The sequence below is a fragment of the Sparus aurata genome, chromosome 15 (genome assembly GCF_900880675.1).
Source record: "Sparus aurata chromosome 15, fSpaAur1.1, whole genome shotgun sequence".
Taxonomy (NCBI): domain Eukaryota; kingdom Metazoa; phylum Chordata; class Actinopteri; order Spariformes; family Sparidae; genus Sparus; species Sparus aurata.
In genome coordinates, this window is record NC_044201.1 from 17956495 (window position 1) to 17972161 (window position 15667).

At 40.4% G+C, this 15667-nt stretch overlaps 2 protein-coding genes and 1 non-coding gene across 4 annotated transcripts; 1 reads left to right on the forward strand and 2 right to left on the reverse strand.

The window, feature by feature from the left end:
• Positions 1-4809: 4809 nt before the first annotated feature.
• Positions 4810-4903, reverse strand: trnai-uau (transfer RNA isoleucine (anticodon UAU)). Its single transcript has 2 exons — positions 4866-4903; positions 4810-4845 (listed from the first exon to the last, which is right to left on the reverse strand). It is a non-coding gene; the product is annotated as a tRNA-Ile (tRNA).
• Positions 4904-6973: 2070 nt separating this feature from the next.
• hcar1-3 (hydroxycarboxylic acid receptor 1-3) lies at positions 6974-10118 on the reverse strand. The gene is made up of 2 exons (XM_030441136.1): positions 9998-10118; positions 6974-8406 (listed from the first exon to the last, which is right to left on the reverse strand). The coding sequence occupies exon 2, from the start codon at positions 8336-8338 to the stop codon at positions 7352-7354; it is 987 nt and encodes a 328-aa protein (XP_030296996.1). The 5' UTR covers positions 8339-8406; positions 9998-10118; the 3' UTR covers positions 6974-7351.
• Positions 10119-12023: 1905 nt separating this feature from the next.
• On the forward strand, positions 12024-14555 carry LOC115596250 (transmembrane protein 229B-like). Of its 2 annotated transcripts, none has more exons than XM_030441137.1 (2): positions 12024-12140; positions 13966-14555. In XM_030441137.1, the coding sequence occupies exons 1-2, from the start codon at positions 12089-12091 to the stop codon at positions 14448-14450; spliced, it is 537 nt and encodes a 178-aa protein (XP_030296997.1). In that variant the 5' UTR covers positions 12024-12088; the 3' UTR covers positions 14451-14555. The 2 variants fall into 2 exon arrangements, with proteins under 2 accessions (XP_030296997.1, XP_030296998.1); XM_030441138.1 differs by having other exon boundaries at positions 12024-12125.
• Positions 14556-15667: the final 1112 nt, after the last annotated feature.

A 15667-nucleotide genomic window follows, 5' to 3' on the forward strand; every position in this document is an offset into this window, starting at 1 on the left:
TCTGGAGATACCCATTGTTGGTGAGTTTTTTTCATGTTTTTCTTTTTCTTTTTTACTTTGAACCTCTAAACCCAAGTGCCATATAGCTCTATTTTATTTAGTAGAAGGACACAAAAACAATCTGGATGGATATGACAAAAGGGAAAAATATGTTTTTTGTTTTTTGGTGAGCTCTCCCTTTAAAAGCTTGTCTCTAAAGTAAAACCTGAAGGCTTTTGTGAAAGAACTTAAATCTCACCTTAGTACTGATAGCCCAAGTGCGTTTTAAGGTGCAGCATCCTTCTCATCTCACTCTGGGGCTGTAATGGCCTCGTCACTGCCCCCAGAGGACGGACAGCGAGCGCCACAGTTATAGAGTGTGTCAGGTTCAGGCTGTCAGTGAGCTCATTCCTCGCTCAGAAGCAAACCACACAGGCAGCATTTTTTAAACAGTATGTCTTGGTTTATGAGGGAGGACACTTCAAGGATGAGGACTAACTAGTTGGTTTTGCAAACATATGTAAAGAGAACTCATCCACCTCCATTAAAGAGACGGGCACATCCATTTCTATTCTTAACTGGCCCTCTGTCTACAAGGAATGCATATGTGCTCTATCAATACACCTGACTGAGTATATCTATGTAGTTATTTATATTATCACATCATGTTTTCCTGTAATTCTGGCTGCATTATTGTGTAAATCCAGGTAAAAAGAGGTATTTTTCTTGTCTGCAGAAGTATTTGAACCATGACTACGCCCTCAGGAGTGAGGCTACATTCAAAACGACAATTGCTCTGGATAAAAAAACACACACTCCTCATTCCTCACTCCGATGTCTCTAGCAGTAGTACAGAAATCTGTACTTAAGATTCTGTGGGGGAAAAAACAGTGCAATTGGCTTTTACCTGTTATCACTGGCATTGTGTCAGAGAACATTTGAGTAAAACTTTCTCAACTTTCTCCTGTAGTGCTGCGGAGCTCCAGGGCTGCTGGATCCCATTCACAGTGAATAACAGCCTATCACTGTCCGGGCTTTTGAGACTGTATGTGAACAGCTCATAACACAACAATTACCCTCCCACATACACTCACTGCTATCATGACCATTTGCTGCCAGAGTTGATGATGATAAAGTGTGAGAGACATTCATAGGTTACCTCGAGAAAGTGGAGGTTAAAAAATAAAGGAAGAAAACGGCACATCTGGGAATTCTTCACCACATGACTCCAAAATCCACACTTCCCAAAAAGAACAGCTGTATAACTGGTTTCCTCGGGAACAAAACATTATCGCACGTCTTTCTCAAAACACATTCACCCTCCCTCGCCATAGGTCATGTCCAACACACACTCTCGCACACACATCTCCCCTTCTGACGAGACACACACCTTTGACCGCGGAGCCAAAGTGACATCACTTCCTTTTAGCCAAGTTGACGTGGGCTTGATCAGTGATGTCGCTCCAGGCTTTAGAAAGCGGTGGAAGGAGAAAAAAAGAAAAAAAACAAAAAAACAATAATGATAATAATTATACCTTCACACGTAATGAGCAGAGCCTACGGGCCGCAATACATAACAGCTGGGCCTGGGAGCTGTCAGACAGCTAGATAGTGAGTGAACACTCAGTGTTAACCAAGAACAGATGTGAATTATAGCTTGTGACACATAGCTGTGAGGTTAGTACCAGGCTGGGGGCGGGCTTGGATCTAAAGATCTTAATATACTGTTGCAGGGCGCCCTTCTTCGCATTACAGCCTGAATTTGTGGGTCAACAGTATCTGTGTTTTTGCTCAAGTTTGTGAGAATTCCAGCGTATGTATATCCACCCACAAACCTTTTGCCACAAAGTACTTTTACGGGAACCAATTAACCTAAAGTTTATAGCCTCAACACGTAAGTGTCTTTGTAACCAGCTGGTGGTTTGCATTAAGTGTATTTATCAATTATTAAATAAAAGCATTGGTGGTGAATGAGATGTTTTATTGGGAAAAGATTGCATTGATTTACAGTCACTTTGCAGTGTGTGTGTGTGTGTGTGGGTGTGTGTGTGGATGCATGAACACAGCTGGATAATGAGAAGAGGTGACTAATGCTGCAGGCCAGATCAGGGCAAAGATATGAGAACAGGCCCTGCCACAACACCTACAGACTCGCAGTTACGGTGCCTTCAGGTTCTGTTTATTCTCCGGTCTCTCCTTTCGTCACACACGTACACGGTGTGGATCGCTCTCATCCTCGCACACTCTTGCACTTTACTTCCATTATAACTCATACTGCACACACACCCTGATTTTTTCCTCTCCATTAAAATAAGATGTGTCAGCGGGCTGTGTATTCAAATCATACCAAACCAAAGCTGTTGTAGCCAAAGACACGATGACCCACATATTTCACAGACAGACAAAATGTGTCCAAGGTGGAATGTGTTTGTTGACATGACCCCTCACTGTATAACCAATACTAACCTGTGATCTCATAGTTTTGCACAGGCTGTTCTGACATAATGGAAACAAAACAAAATGTGCAGTGGATGAAAGCTGCCAGTACGTCGTGCACTGTCCTCTTACATTTTACATGATGAACCAGTGTCACAAAGACATTGTATGGATTTGAGACAAAACACGAGTTGGAAAAATTGTTATCGTTTGAAGGAAGAATGATCTTAGCTTGTTGTTCAAATGGGAAAAAATTCATGTAGCTGTAGCGTTCAAAGATTTAGCTTATGCTAAACTGTGTGTCAAGGCTTCGTGCTAACAGATTAGCATGTGCTAGATGACTCCACACATCCATTTTAGCATACAGTGAGTTGAGTGACAGTAGAATCCAGGCTAAAATAATTAGCATATGCTTTATTCAGACCGAAATGCTCTCTTTTAACACAGATCAGACACCATGCTAACACCTTTGTCAATTGTACATTGACAGACAGAACGCTCCATGCTAACACTTTAGCATATGCTGTTACAGTAGGCTGCATGCTAACACTTTTGCTTGTACTAAGTTCACTTAGGCCTCCAGTAGATTAACACTTCCTCATTTTCTTTTACACATCTCGCACACACATTTTACAATCTTATCTAATTACATCTACTACTGCATGTGAATGGATGTCACAATAATAACTTCACTTAGCGTTTTACTTTGACTGCACTTTTACATGAAGTCATCTTAAGAGGAGATGGCTGAGTTTCACAGGGAGCAGAGTCAAGAGACAGAAATGAGACTTGGCAGCATTGGCTGAATGAAAAGACATTCCTGCATATGTTTGGAAAAACACATGTGATACTGGGTTAGTGATGATAATGAAAAAAAAAAAACTGAAAGTGTGTTTGTCTGACCAAATGAGATGGATCTTATTTGTGAGCTTTTCCCACACTACACATGTGTAAACACTATTTACGAGAGTGGGTAATCAAGTACTCTTTGAGCCCCAAACCAAGACTGTGATACACACACACACATACGCATACAGTTCCTAACTTTTTTGCAAAATGGTGATCTCATGCACATTGCATCTGGCCTTGACTCTCTGAGTAGACCATGTTTTCTACATTAGCCTTATTCTTGAGATTATGACAGTCAATGATATGTGTTTTACTCATCCGTGTTAGTGTTAAGACTGTTCAAACCTGCTTGTGTGTGTGTGTGTGTGTGTGTTAAATTGAGAAATTGAGACACCAATAATTTCACCATGATGTTCCTCCTTCACTATTCCTGAGTGTTTCAATTGGCAGCAAAAGGTGAGAAATAATATATATGTGTGTCATTTCTATATATTTAAGAGCAACCTCATGAAACACTCCAATAGCCTTAAAACAACACGCATATGCCTGCTGACCTTGCAGCAGTTCCCACTATAATGCTGGTTTGTATAAAATGTAACGAAATGTGTGAGACATGAGAACACACAGAGAAGAGACAGAGTGTATAAGTGGGAAGAGCAAAGTCAGGCCAACTGTTTTCATTCAAACAGCAGACCCAGCCAGTCAGATTCAAGCAGTCGGGAAAAAAAAAAAAAAGACCAGCCTGTCCAAACAGTGGACAACACTGACACCTAGTGGTAAAACAGCAAAGTGTCCTGTCACGTCGACTCATCGAGCACACTGTAGTCACACTTTTCACTTTGACTCATGATCTATTCACTTTCTTTATTTTTTTATTTTCAATATTTTGCATTCCTCACACAATGTTTAAACCATGTTACTGTGTTCAACATGAATCTGACACATCGTATTTTTTGTTTGTTTAAAGCCAGAAAAATATCAGGTGAGGAGTCACTGAACTTTGTTCATATCAAATATGCTACACAAACGTACACATGACTTGTATATCATTTCTTTTTCAGGGATTATTGTTGGACATGAAGTGATATTGGATTTCCATCTTTAACTATTTACCTTTAATTGTGGATCAAATCACACATCACACAAGATGTGGGCTTTGATATTTGACAGTCAAATATGTCTTTATTGGTTTTTAAATGATATCACATTTGAAAATATTAGCCCATAACTTCACATCTGTTGTCTCTCAAATCCAATATGTTCACATTTTCTAAGAACTATTTCTTTTGGTGTCCATAGTAAGTGCAGTTAAAGGACATTGCTGTAGCCTCGTTTATGTTTCTTTCCAAGGAATCACTATAACAATCCTCTGTGTGCCCTTTGCACTTCATATTTGAAGGCATTTTACTGTACTTATTCTCAGTAAGTGCTCAGAAGTCACGATGGAACGGCACGAGAACTCTGCTGTGATTCGGATTTCTTGTAACTGTATCATACAATGAAACAGATTCGCAAAAATCGTACTGTAGCTTAACGTCAAAAGACTGCTCCAGGTGAGGCTCGAACTCACAACCTCGGCATTGCTCTACAGTGTACTGTCATATAAGTACCGCGCGCTAACCGATTGCGCCACTGGAGCTCACTGCTTCAGCCCCGCAGTTGGGTTTATAAACAAGCAGCCTCGACCTGGATGAACTTTGATGTTTGTCGTTTTTTTATGCTCACAGGCTGTTGCACCATCTGCACACAAACATTTATGTGTGATGGGAGCGTACGAGAGGACAGTGGTATACCAAATAATGTTAAAATTGCTGCGAATTTGTCGTACGAGGCGCCATTTAAACGTCTCGGCGTGGTTTCGAGCAGGAAAACGCAAATACAAGCACAAGCAGCGACGTAATATGGTCAACTAATGCCAAGATAAAATATGTGACAGTAACATTAATGGCTTTTCTCGTCCTCGCTCCATACACCCCTACACACAACGAGCTGCCGCTATTCGAGAGCACGCACTGCGAGGCTGGGATGGGATGGGATGGGACAGTGACGTCACGCTCGTAGCGACCGCCTGACACGAGGAAACGGACAAACCTTTGTGTTTTTGACAATGAGTCGTCCATCTCTTCTAAACAGACGGTGAGTGGTGTTGTTAGGCACATGATGTACAATTACACATTTGAAAGAAGTAGCCTATCGTATTTTTTATTTAATAATTAACCCAGAAGAGGGAGTTAACTTAATGACAAACTATGTTATAAAAGTACTTTTTATTGAACAAAGCTGCCCTGTTGCAAACCAACATAGACCAAAACCAAAACTAGCACCGAAACATAACATATGCTGGTTATCAGTCACTAGCAAGACCACCATATGTTGTGTTTTGGTCCTGGTCTATGCTGTTTTTTCCAGCAGGGTGCTCATACCTGCATATGCTAGGACTTCTTTTCAGGCCTATTCCTCTCATTTTCCCCTTTTCCACTGGTCAAATATCACACTTAAACCTGCTCAACTCTGGCTTTTGTGTGCAATGGAAATGTGTAAACTTGCCATTTACTCGCTAAATTCCAGCACACGAAGTGATGACACGATATCAACATCCTGTGGTGGCGTGCATGGGATGCATCTGTCTGCGGATGCAGTTTGAGTAATGTTGCCCACTGGTGCCAACAAATTGCTCCGGGCTTTCCCACACCGGCTGAGCGTATCTCTGGCTTTGGACAACCATTAAGACATGTCAGCATGTAACCATGATGCCACTGTCGAGTTTCCTAATAAAAAATGGATTGAGCTGGAAAAAAAAATGCGGTGTGAGCTCTGACAGACTTTCAGTTAGATCTGGCTGTGGAGGGAGACACATCAATGACAGGGCATGTCCTGGCTGGATCTTGTAGTTGAGCCCAGGCTACAGTCCCAGAGATTGGAGCTCTGTCTTCATCCACACTTTCTGCTGATGAATACAGGTCCAACTGCTCATTCCTATGAAAGCTGCTTAGTGGTGCTTTGATGCCAAAAAAGCTCGACATCAAGCTGTGAAAATACCTGGATTGCTGACCGAGCCGGCTGACTAGCACTAATGTAAAAAAAAATTGTACACCTCTGTGAATAGTCAGTAGACATCGTATATAGAAAGAGACACAATGAATGCCAACAAATTAAGACACAAGTTTCCTTCTTTTATTTATATTCATATCTATATATACAGTTTGAGCATGAACACTGAACATTTGTAGGTACTCCACTGGTCACTTTATTTATTATACTGCTGTTATGGAGGTGCCATGCATGGATCACCCAGTCTCTGGCAATGACTACTATAGAGTGCCGCAAGAACACACAATAACTTACAGTCTGTGGGTTTTCAGTTAAATGCCTGAAATAAGCACTGTTGTTGACACAAGCTTTAGAGGTTTTTACATTTTGCTGTACAACATACAACACATCAGTGTGTAAGCGTCATAAAAATGGCAGTTGCTAACAAGTGGCTAAATAAGAATACAGACGTCAGAGACATAAAACATCATTATGCCAAGACTCATCTCACTTGTCCATCTGCACAGGCCGACTTCAGTTTCAAACTATTCTAACTTTAACTTAATAACTCATAGGTTGATCAATTTATTGTGAACAACCATTGTAAAAGAGGCATTGATTTCAGCAAGATAATCTTATATGTATTGTTTAAGTATCAAAAATGTATGTTTGCCACAATTTTCTGCAATAATCCAAAAGCTAATACATGAAAAAAAGGCCTTTTTTCGAGCCAAACAGGGTTGTGCTAACATCATCCCTGCTGCACTCAACTCAACTTAGCTCCCTCTTAAAATTCAGTGACTGCCAATACCTGCAGACACATTATTACTGTACCTGTTGGGTCACTCCCCTGCAGCATTCATCAACCTTGGGCCATCACTCAGACTAAAGTATGAAACACTCACTGTAGTCATAATGTTAAAGAAGTGCCCCCATTTTAAATCTGAGTTGCCTTTAGAGTGATCCAGCATCTTCCTCAAGACACCTCAACAATCTGAGGACTGAACCTAAGTCTTTGCTCTGGGGAAGTTAATCCAATGGAATTTGCTTTTGTCTATCAGCATGTATTGGCTGTGCTCTTGTCTGCTCTGAGACTTTTCTTCGGGTTTCTGATGGAGGTCCTGAGGGCATCACGAAACAAGGAGCTAGAGAAACAGTAGATGATAGGGTCCAAAGCACTGTTAAGGTAGGTGAAGCCGATGCATGCAATAAACAGCTTTGTGATGAGATTGTAGGACATGCAGTTCTTGGGCTGAAATACCTTGATGAACACCCCACCCAAGCCTGTCAGGATACTTGGCAAAAAGCAGATGGTGAACACCAAAGTGATTACCCAAACTGCTCGGATTGCCTTCTGTACGTTCTTCTGTTTGCCTATATGCCGTTTGAGGAGATGGCAGGCAATTCGTGAGGAGCAAAACATCAACACAAACCAGGGCAGGAAGAACTCTGCAGTGAAGGCAACATAGTGCACTTTTATATACAAAGGGACTACTTCATAGTGGTTGAAGCTGCGACACCACGAGACATTGCCATCTTGGTGGAGGAGGTTGATGGTCACCAGCGGAATCCGGAGGGCAATCACAAGCGTCCAGATCAGGCCTGCGAGCCAACCGGACTGCGTGAAAGTAATCCGGCTGATGCAGTGATGTGGATGGACTACTTTAAAGTAGCGATCCAGAGCCACAACTGTCATGAATGCAATACTGCCAGCGCGACTGACAGCCAGCATGAAGAGGTTGATGCGGCACCAGACCTGTCCAAACACCCAGTTGTCCCCTCGGAGTTCGTTGTCGATGCGGAAGGGTATGCTGATGAGGAGCAGGAAGTCAGCTAGAACCATGTTGAAGAGGAACAGAGTGTGGGGTTTCCAAAATTTCATCCGGAAACAGAAGATCAACAAAGCTGCTATGTTTAATGGAAAGCCCACAATCATCTCGCAGATCATGGCAACTGTCAAGAATGAAGTCTCTTGGCCTGGGGTGGATGGGCAGTGCATCCAAGTTGCATTTTTCTCTTCAGTGGTACCATTCATCAAATCCATTTCGGCTATGAATGCAGGATGATCTCTGTGGATTTTCCACTGATCCTTTTTTCAGAAGATCTTGTGTTCTTGAAAAAGGAGAAAAAAGTGATTTAGACGCTAATATTTCATTGATCAAGTAGTTACATGCAACTGGGTATTGCAGCACTCATTCTCAATGGCTTCTCCTTTATGTACCATGGCTAAGATTGAAAAACATGTGTTTGATGCTTTGAGCAGAAGCATCTGCCAAATGGTTATATGTAAATCTAAATACACATATTCATGCCAAGAGTAAGATGAGAAGATTGATGTTACTCTCATGTCTTCACAGTTGTGTTGAAGCTACAGCCAACAGCCAGTTTCTATAGCATAACATAAAGACTGTAAACATGGGGAAACAGCTTGATTTGTTTCATGAAAATAATAAAACAACTAATTTACAGGTTATTTCATTTGATTTGAAGTGTAGGACTACAATATCTGTTGTTACTGTGGCTTTCATGGCCGCAGTAACTTCGCAGTAACTTCCTGGAGCCTTGTCATTTCTGTGACGTAGCCAGGAGCTTCTGAGGTGCTGGTTAGCAGATTATGTTATATTTTTGTCTGGTTTAAGACTTTCGCACACAAAGTCTGTTTATTTTGTTGAAAAAAAAGTCACAATACATGACAAAAAAGGAGTTGTTAGGCAGTGTAATGAGTTTGTGGTCCTCACACTTGAACAAAGACAAAGAGTTTCACCTGCTGTGTTATAATTAATAACACACCAGTGTTATTATTAATAACACAGCAGGTGATAGTATTTAAATGCTCGGGTTTGATACGCTGCGAGCTGTACTGGAACACATTAAAAAGATGACCACCATTGTCCAAAAATTAGCTGATCGTGAACAGCAGTGCACCCGTCAAATCCCATCATTGATCACCACAGATATTCACGCAAGATCATGATCAATAGCCTAAATGTCCTGTGATCACTCTGTTTATAACAATTTACCACACTGAATTATTCCACTAAACTGGCTCTGAATAGTCAAACAACCCTCTGAAGGCTTCTGACAAATGCAAAAAAAGGCAGAAAATCAACTCTCTTTCAAAAGATTTATGACGGATTCTGTGTTTAAACATGATTGACACAACATATGGTTCCATTCATTTTTCAGTATGCAGATATTTCTGATTAATTAATCAGGCTTGGTGTGCTATAGGCCTTTAGACAGAGCCAGACTGACTGCTTCCCCCCCACCTCCGATATTTCTGTTTGGTCTACATGCTGTAGCTTCATACTTAGTGCAGTAATAACTTTATCATCAACCATTCGACAAGAAAACAAGTAGGTACATTTCCTGACACATAAAACTATTTCAGAGACAAGAAGGTTTTGTATTTGTAACAACAGCAATTTCCACCCATGTGCCAGTCTTCTTTTTTTTTTTTACAAAAAAGTTATCAAAATGTTCCATATGACAGTTATTTAGGGACTATTACAATACACTGATTAAAGGTGTGAAACTTCTTATGTACTACAAAATGTTGCATAGTTTGCTGCTTTCACACTGCAGTGTTGGTAAAGACATACGCCAGAGATAGCAAAAACTATGTCATCAGTCTTTTAAAGTTCGGAATCCAAAATAAATGTGAGATGAAGAATAGTCTTGAGTCTCAATTTTAAGCACTCACCAGAAGTCAACACTGAAGTCCACAGTTCCCCCTAAAAGATGTTTGCAGAGGTCAGAGATGTTGGTCCACAAGCGATTTGTTCGTACAAATGTGTGCAGGGGATTATACACCCCTTTTTCAGCGAAAGTGATTGTGAAGAGGAAAATCCCTACAGAAGGAGGGCTTGTCATAACATGAGGGTGTTGTTCCAGGGAAACCAGCTTTTAAGAGTCAGATCTGAATGTATCATGTTTCATAATAGCACTATTGTCACTCTTTCTTTTTCTACGTCTTTAGTTAAAGTACCTTTTATGTCACAATCTTGTTGTGAAATAAGAAAAACATTTTTAAAAAATTGAAATTGTAAAGGATTATTTGTGGACAGAGATATGATGTTGTCGGTGTTGATGACATACTGATACGTACACCCACATTAGTGCTTGGTAATCCAGATCTCCACTTTGTCGGGAAATGATGTCACATTTAAAGGAGAAGTTCGCCTACAAATGAAAAGTCTATCATTATCTAATAACCTTTATGTGAAAAGTGAGGTGAGGTTTCTTTATACCAAAACAGCATTGGAGCATTATCCTAAACAGCTGAAGTAGATGGGGACTTGTTTGAAAACATAAATGAACAACTGAGTCAAGTCTAAAGAATCCCCAAGATCCCAAATTGATTTGAAAAAACATTATTTTTGTCCTCATCTACCCACGCCAGACAAGATGCACGCTCACATCATCTCATTGCATCTTGTGCTCAACTCATCATTTCCCATCACATTTCATCACATCTGCTCTCGTCACTTCATCTTCTGTCATTTCAAATAATTTTTTTGTCCATCTAAATTCATTTAATTGTAATTTGGGTCCACTGGGGACAACATGGAAACCTCTATGTGCATTATGAGAGAGCAGAAGATAATTTCCCTAATCAATCAAACTTTCTCCAGTTACAGTTTGTTACACAACAATGCAAAACAGGCACACACACACACACACACACACACACACACACAGTCAGCTCACAGCTGTGTGAACAATCCAACCTTTGTCAGCTCAATAACTTTATGGTCATTGACTCCCATACATCGATGCAGTCCCCCTTCCCAGCCCTAAAGGTGTGTTTGCTAATATCACTGGACTCTGATCCACAGGTCTGCCATTTATCCAACAGTTTTATTAGAGCACACACAAAACAAACACACAGGACCCAGCAGTGGCACCATGTGAGGACTGACATCTGCTCTCAGAGACATTATGGGTAAACTGTATACGGTGCAAGTGTGAAACTACTGTTAGAGCTCCGCAAACATATTTATATTGGTACGCTATGTGTGGGCAGCCTTCTCATACCACAAGTCTTGCTGTAAGTGCTTCATAATTTTTATCATTTCAGATGACTAATACATCAACCTCTTTACTTCAACCAAAATAAGTTATAATTCTGACTAATGATGATGATAATAACAATTTGATATTAATCAAAAAGTGCATTTATTCTATCTGCCTATTAAATCACACAAACATGACATCGATTTATAATTGTGGAGATGCATAAAATGGGAATTGAATGAAAACTGTAAACTTTCTCACACAAGTAAAGAATCCAAGATTTATATAAAATACTATACACACATATTCTTTTATGTAAAGTATGACCTTCCAGAATATAGAAAGGCTTCAAATAGATGTAAACCAAAATTGGATTCGGTATTATTATTGTTTTAAAAAAGTTTAAAGCATGTCCACTGGAAGTTTCACTGTCAATGTCTGCTTCCCTGACACACCCACCTACTGTAGCTCCCTGATGGCGTCTATGTTTGCCTTAAAAAAATCATTTGCACTCTTTAAAAGAAACTATTCATGCACCCACTGTGAGATCAATACTTTTATTGGTGCTACATACACAAACTCATTTTTTCCAACACGGGTGGTCCAGATTTACTTCCTGGGACCGTCCCTTGGTTCACGACCTTAGCCTATGACAGAGACATCGCTGTCTCACTCCGCTTAATGTTTAGCCCAAGATCCACACACACACACACACACACACACACACAGGTAAGCAGAGGGATTACAAAAGGTGCAGAGACCCATATGCTGCTCCGGGATGGAGGCGAGAAAACTACATGCTAGAAAGACACAAGGTAGTAATGATCAAGGTGAGAGTTATGACTGTTTATTAAGTTTAATAGCTGTAGGAAGACACACTTTGCGGCATGATAGTGTGACTGCATCCTATCTCGATTGAAGTCAGTTAAGTGATGGAGTGATTGGATCCGATGCTACTGTGGGACCATTGTTGACTCTACTTTAATATATGGTGAAATAATTGAATGACAAAGATGGTATCCACCAAGTTTATTTGACATTGGTAACGACACTCTTATCAAATGTAGAGTGAAATCCTGTTGATCTGAAGCCTTTATCTTCCTAAACTGAGCTATTAGCCTGTTAATCCGCATTAGAGCCTGTACACTGTTCTGTGTGTCCTGTGGAGGAGGGGCAGCACATAATACACACTGGAGGTATTATAATGTGGGGGAGAAAATCTAGATAAAGACTAGCTCTTCCAAAATGGAAATGATATTATTATCAAATGGGGTTTTTTTTATCAGTAAAACAACTGTTACAGTTACAGTGTTACAAACATATGATTGATTCACTTGAAATGCAGTTTTCTTTATAAAGAGATGCTATTAGAGGTATGATTTTACCCATTTGTTGAGACTGGAGAATTGTATGTATTATATTTTTTTTCCCCTGCAAAAACATCTAATAGTCGTAACTTTTTTATTATAAAAAATATCTCAATATTGTTGTAGTAACTATCTAATAGATTCCCAGCTTTCTTATGCAATCATTTTGATCACCACCTGTCACATTTGTAGTCAGTGAAAGGAAACAAGCCTGTGTTCTCACCTCTAAAATTCAGTGCACACTGGAGCAGGCTGCTATCACTCCCAAAATAATTGACAGGTTTTTTATTAGAGGGAGGCAACAACTACTTTAAATCTTTATCAGTCTATTAGTTTCCTGAAGCTGTAAAACATGATAACAACATTCATCCAAACGGTAAAATAGCACTAGGATTGAAATGATTAATTTATTACTTACATAAGTTACATATGTAAGTCATTCTCAGATAAGAATGGTCATGAGCCCCTTCTGCTGGACCTCACAGGACCTTATTTCAGGGAAAAACTGTGCAGTAGTCAACAGGGAGAGACAAATACATTCTTGATCCCATTGGAATTGTGCCATGAAGTACACATATGATGTTTGTGTATTAAAAAGTTAACTTTTCAAGTCTATAAAGTCGCTGTTTGTCGTAAAGATAGTTAAATATTATCTAGTTTTGTGTGAAATCACTCGGTGAACAACATCATCACCAACACCTGTCCTGTAGTCGTTAATTTTACTTTATTTTTAACTTGAGTGTGTTTTAACTCAAGAAGTTTATTTGTGTTTTCACTCAGCTAAATATTTTAATAATTAGGGAAATAAGATTATCCTCTTATTTGCATTTGAGTGACATGAGAATATTGATACCATTTGCATGTTTTTACAGTAACTACATAGTTGGAACAAGCAGCCAGATAGCTTAGCTTAGCATAAAGACTGTTTCCAGTCATTATGCTGTTTCCTGGCTAGCCTGGCTATGTCTAAAGGTAATTTAATCCACCTTCCAGCTCCTCTCAAGGTCACTGATTAACCTCTCTCATATGTAGAAAATAAATGATTACTTACTACGTTTTACATGATTGTGCATCAAACTATATTATGGCTAGGTGCTGTATCATTTTCAAGTAATGTGATAGTGAGATAGTTTTCTTCTTTCAAATTTAAAGGCCTGAAGTTCTTTTCACTCTGAACTTTAAAGAATCTTTGCTTAGTTCTTAAATCTTAAAAGCTAAAACATGTCCCATTATATGTGCCTCTGTGGAGTGTTGCTAACATGTCTTATAAAAATCTCCATTGTTACAGGGACGGGTAGTGAAGACGAAGCCCTAGCAGAGCCACATGAGAGCGTCGCCGGTCGTCCTCTCTCCGCTGCAGCTCGTCTGTGCGTGTACGCACTGCACGGCTGCCTCTGTGAGGTGGCCTTCACTGCTGTGTGTGACTGGTGCAGCACTCAGGACAGAAGGCTGCCAGGTCACAGCAGCCTGTGGGCGCTGCCTATGTACGCCACTGCAATCTACCTCATTGAGAGCCTGAGGGCCCGGCTGCTGGCTCAGCACCGCCTGCTGCCACTGCGTCTGATGGCCTACACTATGTTCATCTACCTATGGGAGTTCAGCTGGGGGTCAGGGCTGAGGCTGCTGGGGGCCTGCCCCTGGGACTACTCAGGTTATAGGTATAACCTGGGAGGACTGGTGACCCTGGAGTACGCAGTGCCCTGGACTGTGGCAGCGTTTATAGCAGAGCAGCACGTGATCAGGAACACTCTGAGGATAAGACTGCACAACTGATCTGATCGATTAGGAACAACACCACAACTGAGAGTTTAACAGTTAACAAGTTGTTGCGCATGCTGCACCTCCCTGAGCTGTGTAATTAAATCTCATAAATATGTTCAGGTCAATCTGTGAGCGTGTTTTTCTAAAAGGCTTGAATGAGACAGAAGTGTTTTATTTGGGGAAAACTGGTTTGCTAGCTCATAAATCTAATGACTGTAAAACAGCTATAAATCAGTAGCTAAAGTGCCTCCCGGAGATGAATAGTTTAACATTCAGACTAGAAAAATGTTGATGAGATTTAATCGAGGGGGTTGTGTTAGACTCTTTCTTAGCCAAGACTAATGACTTCCTAATGACTAGTGTTGGCTTGTTGCGTCACAGCGATGACTCCAGGAAATCACCGGGCCGAAGAAATAGTTCCAACACGTAACTTCCCGTAAAACTACATTTCTATTTTAACAATTGTGCTCCTGAAAGAATGTAACAATTGAGATGCACGAGTAAATTAATGAGCTTTAGAAATGTCTTTGAGTTTTAGGCGGACAAATGGAGTTGTTTGTCTAAAGAAAAGCTCAAGATTCAAGCCTCTTGAACCCAACTGTGTGTCTGATGCACAGACCAATTGTCAGTGGTGTTGACTTTCTCAGATGGCAGTGGGGTGGTAGACTGTGGTTCGAATGGATGTTGTCTTTTAATATCCTTTTGGCTCTGTGCAGCGTCTCACCTTACTGATGTCACTGATGCTCTGTGGAAGAGTACCAATACACCTAGAAGATGCCTTGAACTTGGCAAAGGAAATAAGTCTTCTGAAGTACACTTAGGACATCAAGCTGTTTCTGTTCTTTTTGTTTCTAGGAAGGATATGAACCCTCTAATGTCACATAAGTTGATATTCTTTATCCTGTGCAAATAAGTTATTTCCTTGTGTGAAAAAGATCCATATCTTGGCCGCACAAGACTAAAACATATCATTCTGAGGGACATTAGAAGATCCACAACAGTGAAAATATAGTCTGGGTGTAACTTTAATGAGACTCTCAGCCACGTAAGAATTCAGAGCTGTTTAGACCACAAGGCATTTACGTGTAAAAACTAAAGACAATAGTAATACACACCCAGCCTTATTCCCTTGGGTTGGATGATTGATAGCTTGGCTAAATCCCAAACTGATCATACTGTTAATGATCGCAAGAGTTGCAACAAGCCTACCTCCTTGTGTCATCAATAGC